The following is a 26,465-nucleotide window of genomic DNA, read 5'->3' as shown; positions in this document are numbered from 1 at the left end:
TCAAACTATTTTTTTAAAGCCATCACATGCCAGTACTCTATATGGAAAATGGTTAATCATCATTAGAACTATTAATTAACATTCAGAAGTAGATAAATAATGGTTAGAAATGTGTGTTTAAGATTTGGAAACTACATTTTATATTTAATTATCCTTTGGATCGAATCCAGAGTTCCTGGGACTGTTCCTTGTTTCCTCACACTGTTATTTTAAATTTCAGGTTCTGAAAAATCTTTTCTTCATTACTTCTTGCCACTTCTGCCTTACAAAGATGGCAGTTAATAAACTGTAGCGCTAAATACTTTCTTAGTCACTTTCCATTGCATAGAGATTTTGCTCTAGTGTAAATTATTTGCAATTGATGAAAAACACCTTTTCAGTTTACGGTTTTGGCATTAATAGCCTGAACAGGCAACTCATAAGCAAACTCCCATGGATTTTCAAAAATGACAAATCAGACCCTTTTTCATTTGACTACTCTGTTGCCAGTCTTAAAAATGAGACTATGGACTGCACTGGATCTGGATACCAAGCTACTATTCTTCAATTCTAGAGGTTGCATATGGGAATTTAGGATTTGACATAGTAAATCAAACTGGTTTTAGAATGTAGTTGGTGCATGGATTGTCTCTTTTGTGTATTTGTACAGCACCTATCAAAATAGGTGTTCAGCCCCATAATACACACATAGTCAATTGTTTAGCACTGCAAGCAGATGTCAGGGCCTGGCTGTGGGTAGCCTGTGTGCATGGATCACTTACGAAGTTGAGATCAGGAGTTGAGTAACAGAGTTAGGGTTGAGCCAGGTTAGAGTCAGGTGCGGAGTTGCAGACAGGAGGCAAGTAGCAGACTCAGAGCTGAGCTGGGGTTAGGAGCCAGAGTCTCGGGTTCACAGCACGGCAAGATCTGGAGAGAAAGCAAGCAGGCAGTCTGCTCAGAATGCTCCCTGATGGCTTCCTCATTTATACGCCAGGATATGTCAGTCATTAGGCTGTCAGAAGGCCACCACTCAGGCCCTGCTGGGCAATACTTCCTGCAGTGTCTGGCTTCACAGAGTCCAAGTACATACCTAGCATCTTGGACAGGACCATACTCAGGGCCATGCTACTATTTTTAGTGCACTAGCTCAGTCAGAGCTAGCACAGGTATGTCTACCCAGGCTGGAAATTACACCTCCAGTCACAGGCAATGACTTTGACTTTTATTTTTCATGGTGGGTGCTCCAACCCCGCTCCACCCTGAGGCCCTGCCCCCACTCTGCCTCTTCTCCCCAAGGCCACACCCTCAGTCTGCCTCTTTCTTCCCCAGCCCCACCCTCGATCCACCTCTTTGGCCTGCTCTGCCCCGAGGCCCCACCCTCACTCTGCCTCTTCCGGCCCCACTCCACCCCTGCCATTCATCACTCTCCACGCTCCCCCGAGCGCCTCCAGTCAGCCGGCTGATCAGCAACCCCACTGAACAGCTGTGGCTGGGGGGTGCTGAACACCTCCTATTTTTTTTCCGTGGGCACTTGAGCCCTAGAGCACCCAGAGAGTCAATGGCCATACTGTACCTCCAGTTCCAAGTATAGCTGTACCCTGTGTCTGAGAATACTTTTTTAAAATCTAGATACAACATTCCACTCTTTAGATATCTTTGAATTGAGCCACACAAAGCTAAGTACTGAATTATGTAGAGGTGTAAAGTGCATGGAGATAGAGAGAAGCTAAAGCCACCATCCTCAACCTGCAACCAGAGTGCAGCATTCAGTGGAAGATTTCAGTCTCCAGAGCTGCCAGCCCTGCACCTCTCAAGGAGAGCCAAGCACACTTAAAGGAAGAAAAGAGACTTAAAAAAGAAATACAAATAATCTCTACTGGATGTTTCGCTCCTCAGCTCTTGCCCTTGTTACTATCATCATTAAGGGAGGAATAACTTTGCAGTAGCAGTGGGCAGCAATTTAAGTTCAAGACCTGCTTAAGGAGTGAAGCATGTTAAAAGTTAGAGGGAATTATGTTAAATACACATGAGCCACATCTATACGAGCACTTTTTTGTAAAATGTCTTACCATTGCACTACCACCAGTGCAGCTCCGTAAGTGGTAGCAACAGTAGGAGCAGCTGGGATTTTAAACACCATGTCATCTAGACCTGCTCTGCTCTGCAAGATTAGATGATCTATGATGGTTAAAGAGTCTACATTAGCACCCTTACCATTTCTGCCACCAGCGGTTGTGAAATAATAGGAAATTTTAAGAAAAATGTTAATCTAGGTAGCTCAGGTGTTTTGGAGGGAAATTGATAGTACTGTATTTTGTGGTTCAAGAGGCATCATGCATCTAATGATCATTCCTGCTGGGTTGCTGCTTTTTAATATTCCTGTGTATTTTCTTCTCTCAAAGATGTTGACTGCAATAGAGCTGTGCATAGCATATTGATAAATTTGATTTACCATGAATTAGAATTCTGATTATATGCTGGATTCCCCCACCTGCAAATTAAGTTTTACATTATAAAAATGGTCAAATTCAACTCTCGGGACAAAACCATAAATTTCAGTTAGTTCTTCACTAACAGAAGTTGCATATTTTCCCTATTTTTCACTGCAATAATAACTTTTGGTGGTGAAAAAAGTGTTCCATTAGAAAACTTAAGATGACAATGAACAATATTTCAATGAAAAAATGTTTTTCTCCTATTTCATTGAATTTCATTTTCACGCATTTCTACAATGCAGTATACAGTGTTATTTAAAAGCAATTGTTTGTTGTTGGTGGAACGATCTCATTCATTTCATAGCAGCATTATTCATAGTTTAATATGTTTTAATCTTTGATGATGTTTCTCCAATGTTGACTATGTCACAGCTATCCATGATGTTTTCTTAATTCTTAGATGAGTATAAGCTTCATACAGAGAGTCATTATTTATTAACTACTTCTGTGCTGCCTACAGTACCAGATTTCCGAGGCAAACATTTCCCTGCTGCTGCCCTGTGTATCTGGTATGTCCTTATTGAAGCACCACTGGAAGATTCAGACTTAAAGATTCAAACACTTCTGCTGCAGTGCAGTTAAACTGTGGCAGAGTTGTCATGAGCTATAAATTGTGCTCAGTTAAAACATATTCTTTATGTTCTGAAATGCCTGATGTGTAAAGCAATGAGGCTATTCTCTTTATGTCAGAATTCATTCTGTTATGTTTGGCTCTATAAGGCTTGAAATGTTTATCTAAGATTTATTTTTCTAATAGTCTGTTTTATTCTCTCTGCACAAAAGCCAAAATTTGTTCAATGTGATAGAAACCAGTTTTAGAGATTTTCTTTTTCAGTTTGAGTGCAACCAACATTGATTATGAGACTTGTCAGCAATATACAAACCTAGTAAAGCTGAACAATATCTACAGTATCAGTCTACCTGATACAATATGCTTTTCAAGTAGATGCAAGTATTTTGTTGCTGCTTTACCAAACAGTAACATCCAAGAAAATGAGCCTTGGATCGATTTTATGCTTTGAAGTGATCTCTGGAAACTTCTGAATTACTTCACAGTATGCTGTTCACCATTTGTAATGCTACTAAGGAACATGTTATCTATTTAGTAGCTGGATAATGTTTCTCACCAGTAACACCCGGCAAACATTATGTTTCAAGTTGGTCATAAAGATTTCAGCAGTTATTGCAGACCTGGGAGGCCTAATTTATAATTCCTGTGGAGTGAGTCTCTGTTGTGCTGCCCCTCTTCACATGTTCAGATCTTTATGGCTAATCAGCCCATCTTCCAAAGTTTGAGAAGCAATCTTAAAGCATTTTACTCTATTTGTGATCGCAGACAGCATTGCAATGCAGACAGAGAAGCAGTGTGTAATTTAACTATTGAAGAATCCAAACTGGAATTTAACTGCTTAGCTCACTTCAATTCCTGAGAACCCACCCAAATATGCAGGCTTAAATTGGGCTCCAAGCTAGCTCAGCTAGTTGAGCTAGACCCCATGGTGTGCAATTTTTATGCAAGTTAGGTTTTGATTGATGTTTTTCTCCTTCTAACTTTTAAATCTTTCAGCCAATATATTCTGACATCAGTTTCTCGATTATACAGTGAGCCATTATGCCTCTATGCTATACAACATCAGTGTTCCACACCATAATTTACTGTAATAACAAATATGCATAAGATAGAAATAGGCCCTCTGTAAATGGGTAAAACAAATATCTTACATGTATACACTACTTTCATTGAGAAAGATCCTAAAAAACTTCCCAAATTACACATACCCACACACACTCTCAGATAAGCAGCTCTTTCCAGGGTGAAGATGGCAGTCAGCCAGCCAGCATATAGCATGCTTTAACTGACTGGGGACTGTTGTAACTTACCTCACCCTTAGGAAAAGTACTAGGGGATCTTTAATGTCTGTGTAGAACAACCATATCTTGTTTATTATGATACCTTAATAAAATACATCTTAAAGTAAATACAGTGGTACTCAATTCATCTATTTTGAAAGACTCAAAGGGTAAGTCAGCTCTACACATATGTGAAATTGTGATTCTAGGTATTTCCAAACTTGAGGATTAGACCATTAGGCCAGGGATCGGCAACCTTTGGCACATGGCCCGCCAGGGTAAGCCCCCTGGCGGGCCAGGCCGGTTTGTTTACCTGCCACATTCGCAGGTTCAGCCGATCGCGGCTCCCGCTGACTGTTGTTCACCCCAGGCCAAGGGGTGTGCTGGCCGCTGCTTCCCGCCACCCCCATTGGCCTGGAGCAGCAAACCACAGCCAGTGGGAGCTGCGATCGGCCAAACCTGCGGATGCGGCAAGTAAACAAACCAGCTCGGCCTACCTGGGTGCTTACCCTGATGGGCCACGTGCCAAAGGTTGCCGATCCCTGCACTAAGCCATCACTATCTGCCTTCATAAGGAATGACAAATACAATACCTCAACAAAAGGTTAAACCATTAGTAAAAGAAGTGTTATACATTGTGGGGGGAGGAGTAAACAGATTCTAAGATGTGTATTTGGTTAAAAATAACAATAATGGTCAATAGAACAACAGAAGTCAGCAAAGTCAGGGTATCATAGGTAGAGGTCCTGCCTGAAGTCATTCTCCCAGGTTTAATTTAGGCACATGATTAAATACCTCGCTAAATTGGGGCTAGAGTGGCCAATTTGTAAATATTGCAGGTTTTGTTATGGTTATGAACACCTGTGTAAGCTCAGATCCAAACCTCACAAAGCTGTAATTCACTCATATGAAACCTCTAGCAAACAGCAATCAGCAGGTCACAGAGTAGATTGAAGCATGGCACAGTGTGGTTGCCATCAAAAAATTACAGTTTCACTCCCCTCCCCCATGTTATCTGAGATGCTGAGGATTTTCTCTATACTTACAATTGAAAACATATCCGTGTTACTGTGTGATAATGGTGAGTGAATGTTAACATTTTAATAATGACCATTGGAAGTAGTTTTTGATAGAACTGATTTTAGGCAAGACTATCTCTTTGAATATTTTGGTGGATAGGTGCAATAAACGACCATTTACCTTTGATAGTTTTAAATGTATTGTATACATGATTCCCATAATGATATAGCTAAATTAAATATTTATTAGATTATTTCATCTATGAACACAGCTAAAATGACACCTGCATTCTATTTAAGTCTCTGGTCAGACCCCTGCATAGAGTAAAATACCATTGGACTGTGGAGCACACAGATCCAGCATGCTGCTGCTTCATTTTGCTTTGTGAAAAGACAAATACCAACTTATGTGAACATGGTCTGTGATATGTAGCCTAAGTTCAATGATAGCACACACAGTAAGTTTAATATGTTAGCACGTCAAAGGGAGAAAAATAAAACTCTGAAAATAGATAACCATTAAATGATTACTAATGCATAGCAATGCTAATGGAGTGCAAGGAGATTTAAATCATTTAAAAAAAGATACTTTTTGCTATGCTATTTTATTTCAGTAGTCAACATTGCATGTGGCTGGTTCGTATAGCAATGGATTCTTACACTGTGCAAAACTAAAACAATAAGGCACTTTTGAATTACAATTTGCAAATAGGGAAATGTCTGATTCTTGAGTATAACATACAGGGAAGCTATGGTGTCATACAAAAAACGTTTTCCAGAAAGGTTTCAGAGTGGTAGCCGTATATACTGTATTTTCCACTGCATGCATCTGATGAATTGGGTTTTAGGCCCCAAAAGCTTATGCTCAAATAAATTTGTTAGTCTCTAAAGTGCCACAAGTACTCATTCTTTTTGTTTTCCAGAAAGTCTTCTTTGATAGACTACTAAAATGCTGTTTCCAGGAATTAAAGATATATGTCTATTACTTACACTGGCTTTGTAAAGGATGACAAACCTCTACTGAAACCAGGAGATAAGAAACAGCTGTTCTCAGCTGTTGGATTTGTGCCAGAAATGAGATGATTATTCTCAGAGCACAGTTGTAAAAGGTACCACATACTTTGTCAACTCAAATTTATGCAAGACTAGAATCATCCAGGACAGCAGCAACTGTATTACAGACAACCTCACAACAGTCTCTTGAAGGAACACTAAATCCAATTATGCAGAACATCACAGAATTGTTTATTTCTAAAGCATTTAGTTCCACTGAAAGCAGACTATTTGTGCTTGGTTTTTTAAATGGATCAAGAACACTTTTGTATATAAGATTCTGGGATAATAAGTTATGCCTTGAAAGCTGTTGCCCAGATGAATTCAGGAGTGAAGGAGAAATACACCTTCCAGAATAATTACAGCAACCCATCCTATCCTTTAGATATTCAATAAATACATAACATTTCCTTTGATTTTAAGATAGGAACTGTGAGTTGTTCTCACTCTGAAAGATAAGGTTTGGTTTGTTTTTTTGGGGGAAAGGGGCTTTTTGCAGTTTGGGGAGTTGAACGAGTAGGGCTTTTTAATTTTAAATACATATTATGCCATGCAAAGTAGATCACATCCTCAAATTAATGTAGGGTTTTTTTGTGGGGGCCGGGGGGAGGAGGAGGTGGTGGTTCTGTTTTTTACTCTTCAGAATACCTAGTTCCATAATCCAAATGTTTTTTTAAACCAGTTTGTATGCCATCCTCTAGCCTTACATAGCTAGGAAGATTAAGCTACATGAACAACTGAAATTGTCGGATATAGATACATGGGGAAGGCGGATGGCATTCTTCCTAGTTCTTAATTTCAGATAACACACAGCACTGCCTGATATGTTGTCTTTGGAGGTTTTCTGCATCCAAGTATATAGTGGAATGAGTTTATTATGACAGAAGTTAAGATGTTAAGATGTAGATATTATTGGGAATGTGGGAAGATGGTGAATGTTAGCTGTGTTAGTTTTTGTTGTTTTTTAGTTATTTATATAACCATATTTCCCTAGGAGCCCTAGTTATGGAGTAGGACTCATTGGGCTAGGCACTGTACAAATACTGAACAAAAAGACCCCAAAGAGTTTAAAATCTAAGAAATATATTATAATGCTTAACTCTGTGTGTATTTATATGTATAAAATATATGCACAATCTTTATTCTGTTCCTTTGCATATATGTATTATGATATAGTTTTCAAATATATGACCTGGTGCAAGTGCTGGAGGAACTAACTAGGGGCAGAGCTCTTCTTGATCTGCTGCTTACAAACAGGGAAGAATTGGTAGGGGAAGCAAAAGTGGATGGGAACCTGGGAGGTAGTGACCATGAGATGGTCGAGTTCAGAATCCTGACAAAAGGAGAGCAGCAGAATACAGACCCTGGACTTCAGAAAAGCAGACTTTGACTCCCTCAGGGAATCCCCTGGGAGAATAACATGAGAGGGAAAGGAGTCCAGGAGAGCTGGCTGTATTTTAGAGAATCCTCATTGAAGTTGTAGGAACAAACCATCCCGAGGTGTAGAAAGAATAGTAAATATGGCAGGTGACCAGCTTGATTTAACAGTGAAATCCTTGCTGATCTTAAACACAAAAAAGAAGCTGACAAGAAGTGGAAGATTGGACATATGACCAGCGAATATAAAAATATTGCTCAGGCACGCAGGAGTGAAATCAGGAAGGCCAAATCACACTTGGAGTTGCGGCTAGCAAGGGATGTTAAGAGTAACAAGAAGGGTTTCTACAGGTATGTTAGCAACAAGAAGGTCAGGGAAAGTGTGGGCCCCTTGCTGAATGGGAGAGACAACCTAGTGACAGAGGATGTGGAAAAAGCTAATGTAGTAAATGCTTCTTTTGCCTCTGTCTTCATGACTAAGGTCAGCTCCCAGACTACTGCACTGGGCATCACAGTATGGGCAGGAGGTGCCCAGCCCTCTGTGGAAAAAGAAGTGTTTCAGGACTATTTAGAAAAGCTGGACAAGCACAAGTCCATGGGGATGGATGCACTGCATCCGAGGGTGCTAAAGGAGTTGGCGGATGTGATTGAAGAGCCATTGGCCATTATCTTTGAAAACTTTGAAACATTATCTTTGAAAAAATTGGGGGAGGTCCTGGATGACTGGAAAAAGGCTAATGTAGTGCCCATCTTTAAAAAAAAGGGGGGGGGACGGGAAGAAGGAGGATCCGGGGAACTACAGGCCAGTTAGCCTCACCTTAGTCCCTGGAAAAATCATGGAGCAGATCCTCAAGGAATCAATTTTGAAGCACTTGGAGGAGAGGAAGGTGATCAAGAACAGTCAACATGAATTCACCAAGGGCAAGTCATGCCTGACTACCCTAATTGCCTTCTATGATGAGATAACTGGCTCTATGGGTGAGGGGAAAGCAGTGGACATGTTATTCCTTGATTTTAGCAAAGGTTTTGTTACAGTCTCCCACAGTATTCTTGCTGTCAAGTTAAAGAAGTATGTGCTGGATGAATGGACTATAAGGAGGATAGAAAGCCGGCTAAATCATCGGGCTCGATGGGTAGTGATCAATGGCTCCATGTCTAGTTGGCAGCCGGTTTCAAGCAGAGTGTCCCAGGGGTCGGTCCTGGGGCCAGTTTTGTTCAATATCTTCATTAATGATCTGGTGGATGGCGTCGATTGTACCCTCAACAAATTTGCAGATGACACTAAACTGAGAGGAGTGGTAGATATGCTGTAGGGTAGGGATAAGATACAGAGGGACCTAGACAAACTGGAGGATTAGGCCAAAAGAAATCTAATGAGGTTCAACACGGACAAGTGCAGAGTCCTGCACTTAGTATGGAAAAATTCCATGCACTGCTACAGACTAGGGACTGAGTGGCTAGGAAGCAGTTCTGCAGAAAAAGACCTAGGGGTTATAGTGGAGGCGAAGCTGGATATGAGTCAACAGTGTGCCCTTGTTGCCAAGAAGGCTAATGGCATTTTGGGCTGTATAAGTAGGAGCATTGCCAGCAGATCGAAGGACATAATCATTGCCCTCTATTTGGCATTGGTGAGGCCTCATCTGGAGTACTGTGTCCAGTTTTGGGCCCCGCAATACAGGAAGGATGTGGAAAAATTGGAAAGAGTCCAGCGGAGGGCAACAAAAATAATTAGGGAGTTGGAGCGCACTTATGAGAAGAGGCTGAGGGAACTGGGATTATTTAGTCTGCAGAAGAGAAGAATGAGGAGGGATTTGATAGCTGCTTTCAACTACCTGAAAGGGGCTTCCAAAGATCTAGACTGTTCTCAGTGGTAGCAGATGACAGAACAAGGAGTAATGGTCTCATGTTGCAGTGGGGAAGGTTTAGGTTGGATTTTAGGAAAAACTTTTTCACTAGGAGAGTGGTGAAGCACTGGAATGGGTTACCTAGGGAGGTGGTGGAATCTCCTTCTTTAGAGGTTTTTAAGGTCAGGCCTGACAAAGCCCTGGCTGGGATGATTTAGTTGGGGTTGGTCCTGCTTTGAGCAGGGGGTTGGACTAGATGACCTCCTGAGGTCCCTTCCAACCCTGATATTCTATGATTCTATGACCACATGCTATGTTCTGCAGAGCCCATCTGAGGGTCAGAGTCTGCATCCCTTACTCACATTGAATAGTACCTCATTCCATGATTTGTGCTCTTGAAATCAGTTGGACTGCTTCTGCAGCAAAGTGCAACTCCATGTGAGTGAGAATGGCAAGAATCTGGCCTTCAGTTTGCAGAATGGAGAGTCCTCAGGGAAATAAAACAGCTGTTCAGTATTTCTTTTTAACCTCATCATTCAGTGTTCAGCTCAGTTTCTCATTTGCAGTACTCCATCCACTCCCAGCACTGGATGAGCATTTATATAAAGTGTGTTTCTATGTGTAATTGGCCAAACTGTTTGAGTGTATAGAGTAAGTAGACCGTGCCCAGAACCCTTTCTTCCTACGTATAAGGTGCCCATAATTTTGCTGCAGATGATATGGCTGTTGGCCCCAGAAAGGAGTATATTATGAAGCTGTACTTTTCCATTACCCGGCTTTTCGGTCACCCTCCAGTCCATCTACAATGTCGCTGCCAGACTCCTCTTCCTTGCCACTCCAGCTCCATCATCACCTTCTTTGAGTCCTTTTACTGGCTTTTCATTTTCATCCAAAAGTATCTTAAACTCTTTGTGTGTGATCCAGCCCATATCTCATTTTGATTGCATGTTACTCTCCTTTTTAGACTCCATGTATCTCCCATGCTGCCCTTACAGCTGATTATTTTCTTCCTGATATTGTTTGCCATGCAACTTCCCTGACCACCTTCAAATCCCTCCTCAAAATGTATTTATTTATTAGCAATCCCACAAACAATGATCCACTAGTTCCCTATAAACTATTTAAAAATGTGTTTTACATCTTCTCTCCATCTCCTTTGCTCATGTTGTCTCTTTACTTGAATTTCTGAAGTGCAATGAGATGTATCTAAAGTAGGTGGTGTATTTTCTTTATTCAGCAGATGGACTTTTGTGCATAGTGTGGATACATTTGTTCTTTTAGTCATATGGATTGCGATTTGATTTTGTTTTAATATCTGTTAAAACACCCAGCCTCTGGGATAGGCATTTTTTAAGTAGATAAATCTAAATGACTATATATAGACTAGCGAGCCAAGGCAGGTGAGGTAATATCTTTTACTAGACCAACTTCTGTTGGTGACACAGACAAGATTTTGAGCTACACAGAGCTTTTCTTCAGGTCTGAGAAAGGTACATTGGCTATGTCTACACGCAATTAAAAACCCACAGCTGGCCCATGCCAGCTGACTCGGGCTAAGGGGTATTTAACTGCAGTGTGGATGTTTGGGCTTGGGGCAGCCTGGGCTTTCGTACCCTGTGAGGTGAGAGAATTTCCAGAGCTCAGGCTGCAGCCGAAGCTGGAACATCTACATTGCAATTAATGGTTCCTTAACATGAGCCCCGTGAGCCCAAGTCAGCTAGTATGGGCCAGCTGCAGGTGTCTAATTGCAGAGTGTCAGGGCTAAATACAAGTTGGAACAGATGGTTTAGTGTAAATAGTTAACACATATTGTAAGAGATGAGTCAAAGTGAAGTGGCCTGGTTCACACCTCTGCAGTCATAGCACTGAAAGGGGCGAAGGGGGGTTAGGAAAGGTTAGTGGGTTACACATTATTGTAATAAGCCTTAGATACAGTGTCTTTATTAAAACTGATTTTTAGAGTCTAGTGAAGTTATGAATTTTAGCTTCCAGAGTTATCTCTAGAAGGTGTTGGGCAGGTTTCCTTTGAGGATGAGGACTGAAGTGTCAGATATAGAGAGATCGCTTTGTGAAAAGTGTTCACCTGCAGGTGATAAGGTGTTTTTGTCTTTGATCATTTTTCTGTGTGCGTTCATTTGGGACATTGTGATTGTATGTTTTCACCCATAATTGTTGTTGGAGTATTTAGTGCACTGGATGAGATACACCACATGTTGTGATAGGCATGTATAGGACCCAGGGATCTTGAAAGGTGTGTTGTGAGGGTATTGATCTTCATAGCAGTGGAGATATGTCTGCAGGTTTTGCATCTATTATTATGGCAGGGTCTGGTACAACTTTGAGCTGGTGGATCCTGGTTTGAGGGGAGCTTGCTTCTGATGGTGAACTTGAAAAGATTGTAAACTCTAAGTATTAAAGAAGAGCTTTCAGAATATGGCTCATATCATCAGCAAGCAAGAATTTCCATCCTATGAAAATATGTCCTACCCATATTCCTTTTTCATAGAAAACATTATTTACAACATATTTTCACTATAGTGTAAGTTGATGTTGGTACTTAATGCTGTGAGAGTCTAGACTGAGAAAACTGCTATTATGTAGTGCCATTTTCTGATGGGTTTAACACTTCTTGATGTGATCATGCCGACATCTTCTGCACTGCTTGCCATTTTTGAAAGACAATAAAACACATGAACATTTAATAATGTAGGAAATAAAAATGAAATAGGTCTCTATTTAAAACAAATAAACAGGAGAACATCATCATACTGGGCTGCTAAATGTCTTTACTTGACATAAAATGTAAACCAGGGTGTAATTTTGTTCCTAGAAGCATGAGAACAGTTGATCAAATAAGAGGTGAAATTGAAGAAAAAACAACAGAAAGCATTACCAAGAGGTGCCCCGTAAAAGAACTCACCAGAAAGACAGATAGGCTGCTTGTTCAGTTCCTTATCTTTTCTTTAAGTTTAATAGTCAAAGAGGTTTTTGCATTTATCTTTGCAGCTGAATGAGTTCAATTTCACTCAGATTAGGACAGAAATTTCAGAACAGCAGGTTAATCCTTCCTGCCTTCATGGGTAACTGAGCAAACAGACCCATATCAGCGTGGCCAAGTGTAAAATTGTAATTCCAGAGATTAATGTTGTCTTTTCTGTTTGCTTTGAACTTGACCTCCATGTCTCTCTTATTTTATTTATATATTTATTTATTTATATTTGTTAACAGCTTCTGTCCAGGGTCCCTGGGAGAGGGCAATCTCACCAAACAAAGTGCCCTACTATATCAAGTAAGTATAAATAATATTAATGATGTCTATTTAGTAGTCTCGTATATGTGTGATAGTTAATTATTTCTTTAATCTGTCCTGATACAATTCTTGTGTTGTTTCAGTAGGAAGGACAAAAGTAGTGTAATATGCAATAAAATATCATGCAAATATGCTGGTGCTCTGGGGAGCTTCCTTAAAAAAAACAGCATATAGTTTTTGAGTTGTGATAAAGCAGAGTGCCTTTCATGTCATTGCAGCAGTCACCTGAAAAGTCTAGTAAAGCTGTGGACCACATGGTTCATACTTGATTCCTTTATATCTGTTCCTTTCTCCATCAACAGTGAGAAAGGGATGTTTTGCACTATCACAAGCCAGTCAGAATTTTGGTGAATGATTTGGTGTTGAAAGCAGCCATGTATGGTTCAATTGAGAAATTTGCAGCTTTAGCATCATTGTCCTTTTTCTTTAACTGATCTTTCTAAAACTATCAATTGTCCATTATCCTGTGAACACCTTTAGCAACACTGTTTGGCAGAATCTGTTGTTGAAGGACAAGGGAGAAATTAATATTAAAAATAGTCAAAGAATAACAAACTAAGAGGAAACTTTAAAAACCCAGGAGGAGTTCACTTTTTCATGCCTCAGGTTATCCCACTACACAACAAAAATAAGGGTGAATAAATTACTCCTTCGTGCTCTAGTTTTTCCATGTTGCTAACATGAGCTGTGAGCTGTTTCTTCACTACAGCCTGGAAAAATAAATGCTGCAATACATAGGATGAAGTTGCTGTGTTAACAGAGCCTGCAGTGCAAATGACTAAAACTTAAGTGTCTGTATTTGGGTTACAGTGATCCATGTTACACTGCACCATCTGTTACAATAATGAATGCCCTCTACAACAGACAGAACCTAAATTCTTCAGTATGGCCACCTGATTGCTATGGCACTCCAGTCCTGAATTTTGTAGCAAAATATAATTTCTGTGGCAGCTTCAAAATTGAGGATTTATTGAATTAAATGTAAAAATGAATAACAGTCAGAACTAGAGTATTCCCTAATATTATTTATTTTTATATTAAATTTGTTTGCTGCTGCCCCAAATTTTAAATTTGCTGCAGACATTTATATTGGCAACGAATAATTAAATTGAATGGGGAAAGCTAGAAGTTTTGACACATGAGTCGGGGTGTTTTGGCATCAACTGCGAGAGGGAGTTTGGGGTTTTGGCACAGCTGAGGCACTGGGGAAAGGGATACATCTCATTTTCACTTACCCTTGAGATGACTTGACATTTTGGCTGGAGAAGCTTTAATTCCTAATATCTCACCACAGCAATTCTTCGTGGCAGCCAAGAGCCCACTGCACCTCTCAGTCATCATATCTGCCACTACTTCCAACAGCAGTAGATGTACACACTAGCTGAATGTTAATGCGAAAATGATCAATAGCAAAATAAACATTTTATTTTGTCCTTAGTTTTCAGAGTCAGTGCCCCATTACAGCTATTGTTTCAGGCTATTTGCAGACTCAGGAAAAACATACTTCATATGTTTCCATTTGGTTCACCCAGGGAAGGTTATCTTCACAACCATAGGGGCTGGTAACATAACTTCTATAATGAAAGCTTACATTCTGTGGCATGTTGTACAGGAGCACCGTATAGCTGATATAGCAATCGGATATCTGAGGTATTTGTTAGTCCTAGTGACTTCCCTGTTCCATCTGCTCCCTGCTCCAGCTTTAAGACTACCCCCTGTGATTTAAATGTTTCTCTTTCCATTTCTCCTTTATTCCCCTCATTTAGCATTTCATATTTGTCATAGCAAAACTGCCTGTTATTCTTAGCCTTTTCAACCTTTAAACAATGCTTATTTAGCCATCCATTTTTTTTCATCCATTGAATTATTACTTTCTTGCTTATCTTTAATTGTTACAAGAGTTGCCATAAAGGTGTAACAGAAGGGTAAGTGTCATACCTGGCCCTTTTCTTAATGTTTATGTAATTTTCCTTTACATCTTCAACATAGAATACTCAGGCCACACATGAGAGCATCCTTTGCTAACTGAATTTCCCACATACATTACTGGTTTTGTGTTTTATCAATTTCCTTCTTGATATTTAGCTGTTTTAATTAATCAATTTCACATTTGAAATGTCACAGCATTTGATGAGTCCATAAATCAGGCAACACTTAATACTAAATCCTCAGTGGTAACATTCCAGACTTCTTAGTGTTAGGTCACTCCAAGCCCTTTGAAATTGATAGTTAAAACTTCATTTTTATACAGTTGATTAGTCTGTAGCAACCAGCCACCACTAAAGTTCCTGAAGTACTGTAAAATTTTTAATATTTCGTCTCCCTTGGGCCTTATTCCTGCCAGCATCTCTTTTACCTTATTTCAGTACAGCTTTCATTGCTACTGAAAATATAATCACCAACAATGTACAACCTGTTACAACTGCTTTTCCTACTCTATGCCATTTTGTGGTTTCTTGGCCTCCTGTCAGCCTCATGAAAATTGCAATATAATGGCCTTTTACCAGCTGTTGCATTCTGTTAGGATTTCTTTCACCTTTTTATGTGGTTAGTCCCACATGGATAGGCCAAACTGAGCCAACAGTTAACACTCACCTTGCTTACTTCCCTAATGAGTTGAGAAATCATATTTCTGTATTACAGGCTACCAAAGGTGTCTTGGATTCTAAAGTAGCAAACAGATTTTCCTCACTGCCTGCTGAATACCTGGCTGTATGATGGGCTATCAAGGAAAAAAAAATAAATCTGCACGTTGCTATGTGAAATCTTTCTAAACTACACTTCATCTAACCCCCTTTTTTCCATCATCAGCCTTTTTCTCGTTATGCTGATGACCTTCCTGTTCTTCATGTCAACCAAAAAAGTTACTATGAAACCCTTAAGTACTCCAGAGATCACATCTTATTTTATACTGTATAATTTACAAGTAATCCCATTTTTCCTATGGCTAATACAGGCTTTAAAGGTTTACATTAGTTCAGAGGTGGGGAAAAGAAACATGTAAGAAGACTGCTGTTTTGCTAGGCCTCTTGTCTAAGTCCCTGACCCTGCAATTGATCCGCTTGGACAGATCAATGAGCCCTGATGGCAAAATCAAAAAGGCTTAGCGTACGTGCCGGGCCTTCCTGCATGGAGGCAGCTGTGGGATTGAAGGCAGCCACTAATAGGAAGCATCATTTCCAAAAGAAATGGGTTCATATAATATACCAGAAAAATCTGGTGAGTGAGAGGCCTGAGACAGTTAAGACACAGTGACACTTGAAAAATGTTTTAGGTTTTTATTTAAATCTCTTACTTTAGCTTTTACTAAGCAAAAAAGTGATTACCAAACATAAGAAATATAAATAGCGAATAAAAACTATACAAAGGAAGAAGCCTTTTGAAATGTATGTGCATGTACATATGAAATACGTGCAGAGAAAAATGTCTTAAATTCTAAGAACAGAATATAAAGAGAAAAAGAAGGTAAGAAGAGGAAGCCCACATGTGGAAAGGACATATTGCGGTGGTAAGGTTAAAATCATGTTACCCTTTTCTTTAACTGTTTATTATGCCATAAATGAGGGTTTTTCATATCCAAAGGCAGAAGGAAAAACAGCCATATGGGCGGTATATGCATACTGGAAAACTTCAGGTGTAGTTCTAGAGTATTAATTTGTTTCCATATTTAATTAACGATTTGTTGTTTTTAAATTTAATTTTCTTAGTGGTAGTAATAATACACACTTTCACATTAATTTCTCCTTATATGTGTTTCTTAAAGTTATCAATGAAAGGGGTGAGCATACTGCACCAAATACTTTCACGTGGTCATTTAGGGTTAAATCTTTTATTTTTCTTCGAGTGCTGTCCCTGCAGTTGCTCCACTTCAGGGGTCGGTGTGTCCTGGCGCTGTCGATCAGAGATTTATGGTAGCAGTGTCCATGTGGGTCACGCGTGTGCAGTAGGCATCTCACAGTACCATTGGTGCCGTGTCTAGCATGCGCACGACTGGAGCCCTCTAGTTTCTCCTCAACCATCCTCGTCTGAAGACGGAGATCTGGGACAGTGTTCATCACTCTTCCCAAAACTTTAGAAATAATAGTTTAAATAGTTAGTTAGTCATATAGAAAGTTATTAGTGTTAGTTTTTTTACCAAAAAAAACCACTTTATTTTTCTCTGGTTTACCCTCCCCACACTGGGGACAGTTAACTGTTAAAATGCCTGGCTCCCCAGGTTTCAAGCAATGCAGCTCCTGCCATGAAGCAATGCCTGTTTCTGATGGGCACTCCTTGCATGTACGATGTATCAGTAGGGCACATATTCCACAAAAATGCGCCCACTGTAACAATCTGAAGGCGAGAGCCAGGCATGACTGGGATCTCAAACTAAAAATGAACTTGATGGAGAAATTTCTCCAACCAAAAATGGACCCATGGACCATCTCGCCAGGCACCCCCACTCACGGACAGGAGCAGGGCCGCCCAGACGATTCAGGGGGCCTGGGGCAGGGCCGGGTCTTCAACAGCAATTCAGCGGCGGGTCCCTCTCAGAGGGAAGGACCCGCCACCGAATTGCCGCTGAAGAATGAAGCAGCCTAAGTGCTGCTGATCGGCAGCAGTTCAGCGGTGGGTCCTTCACTCGCTCCGAGTCTTCCACTGCACTGAAGGACCCGCCTCTGAAGTGCCGCCGAAAACCCGGAGCAGCTTGATGGGGCCCTGTGGGGCCTGGGGCATGGGGCAAATTACCCCACTTGCCCCCCCCCCGGGCGGCCCTGGACAGGAGACATGCCTTCCTCTAAAAGACCGAGGAAGAGGGCAAGACGTTTCCGGAGAGAGCCCCGCAGAAACAATGGCAGTCTCCTGCCAGGTCGCTACCCATGATGCCAACATACATTTGGGTGAGCACTTATGACACTCCAGGTACCTCCGGCACCACCGAGTCCCAACTGAAGGAGATGGAGTCGAGGCACAGATGGAGACATGCCTCCTCCATGGCACTGACCTCACCCATGAGGGACTCATTACTGAGCGTTTCCTCGGGCAACATGCAGGGGTGCTGGAACAATTTGTATAGTGGGGATGCTGAGAACCACTGAAACAAACTGTAAACCCTGTATATAATGGAAACCGCTTCAAGCCAGGGGGTGCTGGAGCACCCCCCACGCCCCTAGTTCCAGCACCTATGGCAACATGCCTCCACGTCCGGCACCGACATCACAGTTGGCACCAGTAGAGAAAGCAAAATTGGCACCGACCGCGCTGGCTAACCCACCACAACACCTGTCAGCACTGACATCTGCACCATCAAGAGCAACCCCATTGGCACCGATGGTACAGACAACAGAAACTCCACAGAATGTACTGCAACAGAGAGACTTGGTAATCTCTTTGGCACTGCAGTCCCCCTTGCTCGGTACTGAGGGCTCTCCCAAACATTCCCAATGTGGGGATCCCCATACTTCTCAGGCGGTCTTACAGTCATCTAGTGAAGACGATGGTACAAGGACCAGGAACCGTCTCACCACACCACTCATCATCGCCGACCGAACGAAGACCACCTTGAAGCCATATGGGGCCCAAACACTATTATAACCAGACAGCTCAACTGTGGTAAGGACTGCCGAGGATATACCCACCGATAGCCTTCCCAATGCAATGGACACATTGGGAACCCTGTGCAGCTTACAGAGGCCCGCCACTCCAGGCCAGCCATGGCTCATAGAGATGAGCTGAGGTCTAATCCCGTATCCCCAACCCGCAGCCAATGGAGGCTCAGGACACTGAGGATGACACTGAAACAGGCACGGATATAGAAGCTATATCTCCTGCTCACAATTTTTCCTCCTCTCCGTATGAAGCAATCATGCCACCCCCGCCTACCTCCACAGATGACTTCAAACAGTTCCAGGAATATGCTATTGGAGGAAGTTCAGACAAATCAGCACAAACTGGTACAAATTCTACCACCTTCCTCTGCTTCCAAGATCACTTTGCCCATCAACAATATGATTCTGGAACCAGCAGAGACAGTTTGGCAGACCCCGGCTTTGATTCCATGGACTTGCAAAAGGGCGGATGGGAAGAACTATGTCTCTGCCGAAGGTTCCTCTTCTCCCACCCACCTCCCAACTCCTTGGTGGTCGATGCCGCTAATCAGCATGGCAAGCAACAACAGTTTTGATTGACCCCACAAGATAAGGAACACAAGAGGCTCGACCTCTTCGGGCAAAAAGTTTACTCTTCAGCAACATTACAATTCAGAGTCGCCAATTATTCTGCCCTGTTAGCAAAATATGATTATGGTAACTATGGGAAATTGAGCTCTTACACTGAAGAGCTTCGAGAGGAGAAACAAGCACAATTCAAGGTCATTCTAAATGAGGACCAATTTGTCGCTCTCACAGCCCTCCATGCATCCTTGGATGTAGCTGACACAGCAGCCAGAACCATGGCCATGGCCATAGCAATGCCCCAGGCATCCTGGTTGCAATCCTCGGACATTCCCAGAGAACTCCAAACCAATGTCAAAGATCTACCCTTTGACCAAGAGAAATTGTTCTCGACCAAGATGGATGAGGTGCACCATTCCATGAAGGATTCTTGAGCCACCCTTTGCACTTAGGGGATCTATACTCCACTGGCGAAGAGAAGATGATACCAACTTCATCAGAGAGCCAGAGATTCCTCTTCCAACAACAGTGGCAATACAAGAACTAATGACAACGCCAACAATCACAGCGACGGAGAGCACCTCAATCTCAACGGTGGACTTCTCAATTGGCTCTGCCAAAGCCACAATTTTGAAGTTTTGGTTGAGTGTCTAGACACTGTCTCTCACCAGGCACTGCTTTCACTCAATTCATCCCCATGCTTTGGTCACTGCCTTTGCCCATTCTACCACATCTGGGCATCAATAACCCCGGACCAGGGGGTGTTAGAGATCATACAATCGTGATATACCATCCCCTTTACCTCCCAACAACCTACCCTATTGCCCTCCCTGTCACTCTTCAGGGACCTTTCTCATGAACACCTATTACAACAAGAAGTCGATCATCTTCTACAACTAGGTGCTGTGGAATGAGTACCTTTGCAAACAGGGAATAATGATTTTTCCCTTACCTGGACAATTGTCTTCTCAAAGGCCTTACTCAACACACAGTCCAGATGATAATGACACTATTCAGGGATCTAGGACTACAGATAAATGAACAAAAATCCACTCAAATCCCTGCCCAACAACTGGACTTCATCGGGACACACCTCAACGCCATAGAAGCCTAGGCATCCCTGCCCCTGAACAGATTCACAACTCTGACAAACCTTATCTCAGTAGTGAGAGTCATCCCCCAAATACCAGCTCGTACTGTCCTGCAACTACTAGGACACATGGCAGCCACAACATTCGTGGTACGACATGCAAGACAAGCTATGCACTGCCTACAGGGCTGGTTGAATTCGGTTCACATACCCAGCAAGCACTGCCTGCAGAAATGATTTACAGTACCACCTCATGTCCTGGACACTCTACACTGGCGGACAAGACCATAAAATGTATGCATGGGCATCCCGTTCCAACAGGAACCCCCATGAATAGAAATCATGACAGATGCTTCTCTGCTAGGTTGCCCACATGCATCACACAGTTCAAGACAAATGGTCTCTTGCAGAGACTCAGCTACATGTCAATCTACTAGAGCTACATGCAGTCCACAATGCCTGCAGACACTTCCTACCTCATTTAAAGAACGAATCCATTCGTATCCATGACCGACAACATTGCCTGAATGTTTTACATCAACCGCCAAAGAGGCGCTCAATCACACTAGCTATGCACCAAAGCCATGAAACTGTGGAACTAGTGCATACATAAAGATTTTGGCCTCCTACTTTCCTGGCTTTCAGAACACAGATGTACTAAGCTTCTCTCGAGACCACAAATGGGAAATGAATGGGGTAGTCCTGCTATCCATATTCCGCCAATGGGGCTCTCTCCTCATTGACCTGTTCACGTCTCCGACGATCCACAGATGCGCAGTGTTCCTCTGAGAGCAGGAATGGGACCCCAGTCACCGGGGACGTCTTTTTCATCACATGGGATGCACAATTCGTGTATGCTTTCCCACCGATTCCACTGATATCATGCATGATACACAAGATACGAACAGACAAGGCCAAAGTTATCCTCATAGTCCCAATATGGCCCACATAAGCATGGTATCCCTAACCTGATGCGCATGACAATATGCGCCCCTTGTCATCTGGACCTACTATCTCAGCACACTCTTCACCCAAATCCAGAGAAACTTCACCTACAAGCGTGGCTCCTGCATAGTTTCATCATGGCAAACTAGGCTGCTCGGAACAAGTTAAACGCCTATTACTAAATGGCAGGAAGGTGACCATGTACAATACCTTCAAAAATGGAAGAGATTCTCTACCTGGTGTCAAGGAAAACACGTGACAGTCCCCACAACACCACTACCATTAGTGCTGGATTACCTACTGGAGCTGAAATGCTCAGGTTTAGCAACGAGTTTGATCAAAGTTCATCTTGTGGCCATTACTGCATTCCATCATGAGATTGACAGGTCCTCAATCTTTGCACACCCAATTACGAAACACTTCCTCACGGTTCTCCAGAATATCTACCCAGAAGATCACCAACCTACCCTGGCCTGGGACCTCAATCTGGGGTTGAAATGCCTCACCAGGCCACCATTTGAACCCTTAGCCACCTTCTGCCTGCTACATTTATCCATGAAAGTGGAATTTCTGATCACTGTTAGTTCCGCCAGATGGGTGAGTGAGATGGGGCACTCCTGGCCAACCCTCCCTACACAATATTCTTCAAAGACAAGGTCATGCTACATCTGCACCCAAAATTCTTACTGAAGGTAACATCAGCCTTTCATATGAGCCAACTAATCCATCTGCCCACATTCTATCCCAAGCCTCACGGGACTCCAACAGAAGCCATCCTACGTGCATTGGACATTAGGCATGCATTAGCATTTTACCTTGACATGACCAAACTTTTCCGGAAATCCCCTCAACTCTTTATTTCTACTACCGAACATTCGAAAGACTGCACAATATCTACTCATAGACCGTCTAAATGGATCTCCACATGCATGCAACAGTGCCGTCATATTTGGAACACAGACTGTCCTGCACACACCAGAGTGCATTCTATATGATCAGTTTCAACCTTGATAGTGTTCCTAAACAATATTCCAATATTAGAGTTTTGTAGGGCGGCCACTTGGGCCTCTGTCAACACATTTACTGAGCACTATGCAATCACTCAGGACTCCAGGGCTGATGCCATAGTTGGCCTAACCATACTTACCTCTATGACTCATATGAACCTGAAGACCCTCCTACCTTCCTAGGGGTATTGCTCTAGAGTCATCTGAAGTGGAGCACCCACAGGGGCAGAACTTGAAGAAGAGAAAGTTACTCACCTTGTGAAGTAACTGAGGTTCTTCAAGATGCGTGTCCCTGTGAGTGCTCCACTACCCACCCTCTTCCGCTCTATCAATGACACCACGAGACAACTACTGCGCACGCGCGAACTGCGTGGACACTGTTACCATAAATCTTAGATCAATGGCTCTGGGATGCACCGACACCTGACATGGAGCACCTACAGGGACACACATCTCGAAGAACCTCAGTTACTGCACAAGGTGAGTAACCTTCTCATAGCTCAAGTAATGCAGGGGAGATACAAAGGATACACTCACACATCTTAAACCACAGATTTAATTGGTAGGCAAGCTGCTCCATAGCTGTTTCTGAGGGACTGCAGTTGACTACTGGTAGCTATTATGACCCACCTACATTCAGAAAAGAATGACCACTAGATGTATCTAGGCATCACCCATTGGTCCAGCTCTTCTTCTGGCCTCATTGTGGGGCACAGGGAAAAACTAAGGAGCTATACTTTTTTCGTCTTCACATATTTTTGCCATGTGGTTTTACACTGTGCACATTGAAACCATGCCAGTTACATAGTTTTAAGGGACCTTTTACAGGCAAGTAATGGGGAGAAGGATTTAGCCCTTAAATCTGGAACATACCTTCCCTAAAGCAGCTAATGTAGACCCAGAAGTCAGATGGTCCAGTGTATACGCCGTAGTAGTTTTAGTAGTTGGGATTTATTTTTTATATTAATCTCTGACTTATCCTTTCTTTGTACAACTGACTTCACAGTTAATCATGTCTGTCTGTTCATGCTCATGCGGTGCCTGTTCTTCCCTTAGCTATGAAATATTTACCAAGGAAATATTCCAAATTATTTCCCAGTCACACTTTTTTCTTATTCGAATTGTAGCAGTTCAGTGAACTTTGTCTTCCTGGGGGAAATAACACCAGCTGGATTCTCAGGAGCATGGTTATGACTCCTTGAGAGGGTCCATATACAACTTTCCATATAAATTAACTCTGTGCTGAGTACACTGTACTCAGTGTACTCCTTCCTGTTAGTACTCTCCTAGATCTTCCACTCTCCCAATGGTATATCTTCTTTATCTCTGACTCCAGTACATCATCTTCTAACTTCATGCTTTTGTTAGTTGTAGGTTTCCTCAGTCTTTCCATACTCCCTCTCTGAGAAATTGTAAGCTAATTTCTATAATTTGCTTGTTTACTATCTTAATTTTTGATCACACATGTAATTGTTGTTTAACTTCTCAGTTTTAGCGCACAAAGAAACTGGGTATGTCTACACTGCAATAAAACTTCTGCAGCTGGCCGGTCAGCTGATTTGGGCTCCTTGGACTCAGACTGTGGGGCTATAAAATTGCAGTGTAGACATCTGGGCTAAGACTAGGGCCCAGGCTCTGGGACTCCACGAGAGGGCAGGATCCCAGAGCCTGGACTCCAGCCCGAACTTGGATATCTACACTGAAGTTGTATAGCCCTGCAGTCCCACCCCATAAGCTTGAGTCAACCGACACAGGCCAGCCGCGGGTGTTTTGTTGCAGTGTGGACATACCCTAAGAGTTTACCCCTTTCAAATTAAAAAAGAAATAAATGATTCTTTCACCTTTTTCAACCTTCTGAAAGGATGAATGGTTCTATCTGAATTAAATTATACTAACAGAACGTAAAGGAAGAAGTCAGTGTCCTGGTAAAATCACTGGTAAAATAGGCACTATCTCTCAGACACATGTAAATAGAGAGGTGGAGAGTTATAGCTATAAAATATTAAATGTAATGTAGTGAGTGGGATGGCTCTTGTTACCCACAAGAAATGAAACCATGAGTAAGCTATTAAATCATCTTATATGAGTTTGAGTAAGCCTATATACCACACCACCATATAGTCTATATGTGTGATATGTTTAACATAAAAATTACTTTTAAACATTTTTGAGATTTTCTTTTTAAATGTTTTCTTTTTAAAACACACAAGTACAGCTTTTTTCCTATTCCTCTGCCTGAAAAGCTCATACCAGAAATCCAGCTATACAGAACTCTGAGGGAGGGAAAAATATAACTGATGCATTTTTAAAACCTCTAAAAGGAACTAAAATAGCTTTTTGCATGTGTAAAAATATGATAACTTTGATGCAGTATCTCAGATTATTCCAGAGGTTGAATCATGTGTGGTTTGTCCCAATACAAAGCTGGGAATCATGCTTTCCAGTGTTTAAAACCTCTTGTTTAGCATTGCAAGAATGTGAAATTTTGGTCCTTAAACCCATGATTGGAATTATCATTGAATATTGCCTGTTCTGCAGTTCAGACTAATATTATTTGGGGACAAAGGAGGAGACACTTTTAGTGACAGGTTGATTTGAAAACAAAACTGTAACTTTCCAGCTACATGGTTCACACCGCTAGAATTACTGAAGATGATTCAGTGGGTATAGAGCAGGTGAGAGAGTCAAGGGATTTGCAATTTCAGACAGATATCTTCACATATGTGGCATGTATCTAGAAACAGCCACACCCACACCCACTCACTTGGCAGATGGCCAATCCAATCTCATGGAGAAGCAGCTGGCCAAGAAAACTCTTTGATTCAGGTTCCTGACCGCACATCATAGGTGGCAGGAGGGCTGGCCAGACTCCAGAACCAACCCTGGAGAGTGGCTAGCAGGAGAAGTCAGGCTAAGTGGGGAAGCAACTGGCCTTAAACACCTTCAGTCTATGACTTAATCACTGCTGAGATGGCAGAAGGAAAAGGCTAACTTTATGTTCTGAAGTTTGATCCAACGATATGGTCAATAGTAGACTCTTCACTGGAACTACTCTGGCTTCACTCACTGGTAGAATAGATCAGTGTGCGCATTCTATCTCTAGTCTATGCAAACTTTTTTACTGCTTGAGAAAGTCAGAATCCAACACTGATAGTGCTACTTTAAAGGGATATTTGTGGAGTTAACAAGCTATTTGCTCAATTCAGAATTTTCTTTCTTTAAAATAATGTAAATATATTGCTTATTAAAGTAGGGTATGACAGCCCTGACAGGCAGAATAGAAGCTTCCCTACTCAGCTGCATAGTACTTCACTGCTCCGTAGTCCTGATCTGTAATGGCCCTGCTATTTCAGTCTTCAGCCTTTAAGTAGCACAGTATTATGCCAAAGTGTGTATTAGTTTGATGATGTATGAGACATGTCCACTTAAGCTTTGTCCATCAAACTCATTTCTTTTTGTAACTTAAACAGGGGTTGATCCTGTGGCAAAAGGCTGGGTGCGTTAACCCAAAATATCATCTCAGTTTTGTATAAAATAGAGTTTATTTTTATCCTTATGTAGGATATTTTAGTTCCTGAGTAGAATTTCTAAAGATTCCCACTATGTTTGCTTATATTAACCTTCTCACTCATTTCATGAGGTCTTTTTATTGTAGCCACTAACCAGTAACAAAGGAGGTGAGTCACATGATGGTATTTCATCGCAGCTTGATAATAGATAATGGAAAGGGACTGGTAACTGTCACGGAGCATTTCCTTTTTGCTGGTGCATCGCCCCTCACAGTGATTGGCAGCTGGTGTAAATCACCATAGTTCTTTTGACTTAATGAAACAATGCTGATTTACACCAGATGTTCATCTGGCTCAGTGTTCTCCCTACTAGACCTGGGAAGGAGAGACTGAGCCCATGCAGCAGATTATCTTTTATTCTTATCACTGATTACTGGTACTGTTGTTTACATTTATTATTTAAATTTGTTCTGTGTATTTCCCAACTCATTTTCCAATAAATCAAAAAGTGTTAAAGTTATAAAAGCTAAATAATTTTCCAACTGATTTCCATGGAAATCTACTCTCTCCTCCCGACCACCACTCCTCCCCGCACACACACACAAAGCAATCTTAATCAAAATGCCCCACCACTGATGAACACTTATAAATTTCCATGGAAAAAACAGTATATTACTAAACTTTACAGAGGCCAGTGATCGTGCAGGGAGAGAATTTGTACAGTTGATACTTAAAATGTGTCCTTCTGGTGACATAGTTACTATTCTTGCATATATTTATATCATCCATGTCTTTCATGTCTTGTTTGCTCAATTTACTAATAAGCTGGTAAAC

General features: G+C 41.7%; 1 protein-coding gene across 28 annotated transcripts in view; it reads left to right on the top strand.

The window, feature by feature from the left end:
• The window catches only part of DMD (dystrophin), a 2,035,724-nt gene that overhangs the window by 1,867,716 nt on the left and 141,543 nt on the right, over nucleotides 1–26,465 (top strand). For all 28 annotated transcript variants that reach the window (XM_039486264.1, XM_039486496.1, XM_039486317.1 and 25 more), the window contains one exon: nucleotides 12,847–12,907. In XM_039486264.1, coding sequence (XP_039342198.1) covers nucleotides 12,847–12,907 — 61 coding nt within the window. The remainder of the gene's footprint in view (nucleotides 1–12,846; nucleotides 12,908–26,465) is intronic.

The sequence above is a fragment of the Mauremys reevesii genome, linkage group 1, assembly GCF_016161935.1.
Source record: "Mauremys reevesii isolate NIE-2019 linkage group 1, ASM1616193v1, whole genome shotgun sequence".
In the NCBI taxonomy this organism is placed as follows: Eukaryota; Metazoa; Chordata; order Testudines; family Geoemydidae; genus Mauremys; species Mauremys reevesii.
Note: the sequence above shows the minus strand (reverse complement) of the source record. Positions and strands in the feature narration are given on the sequence as shown.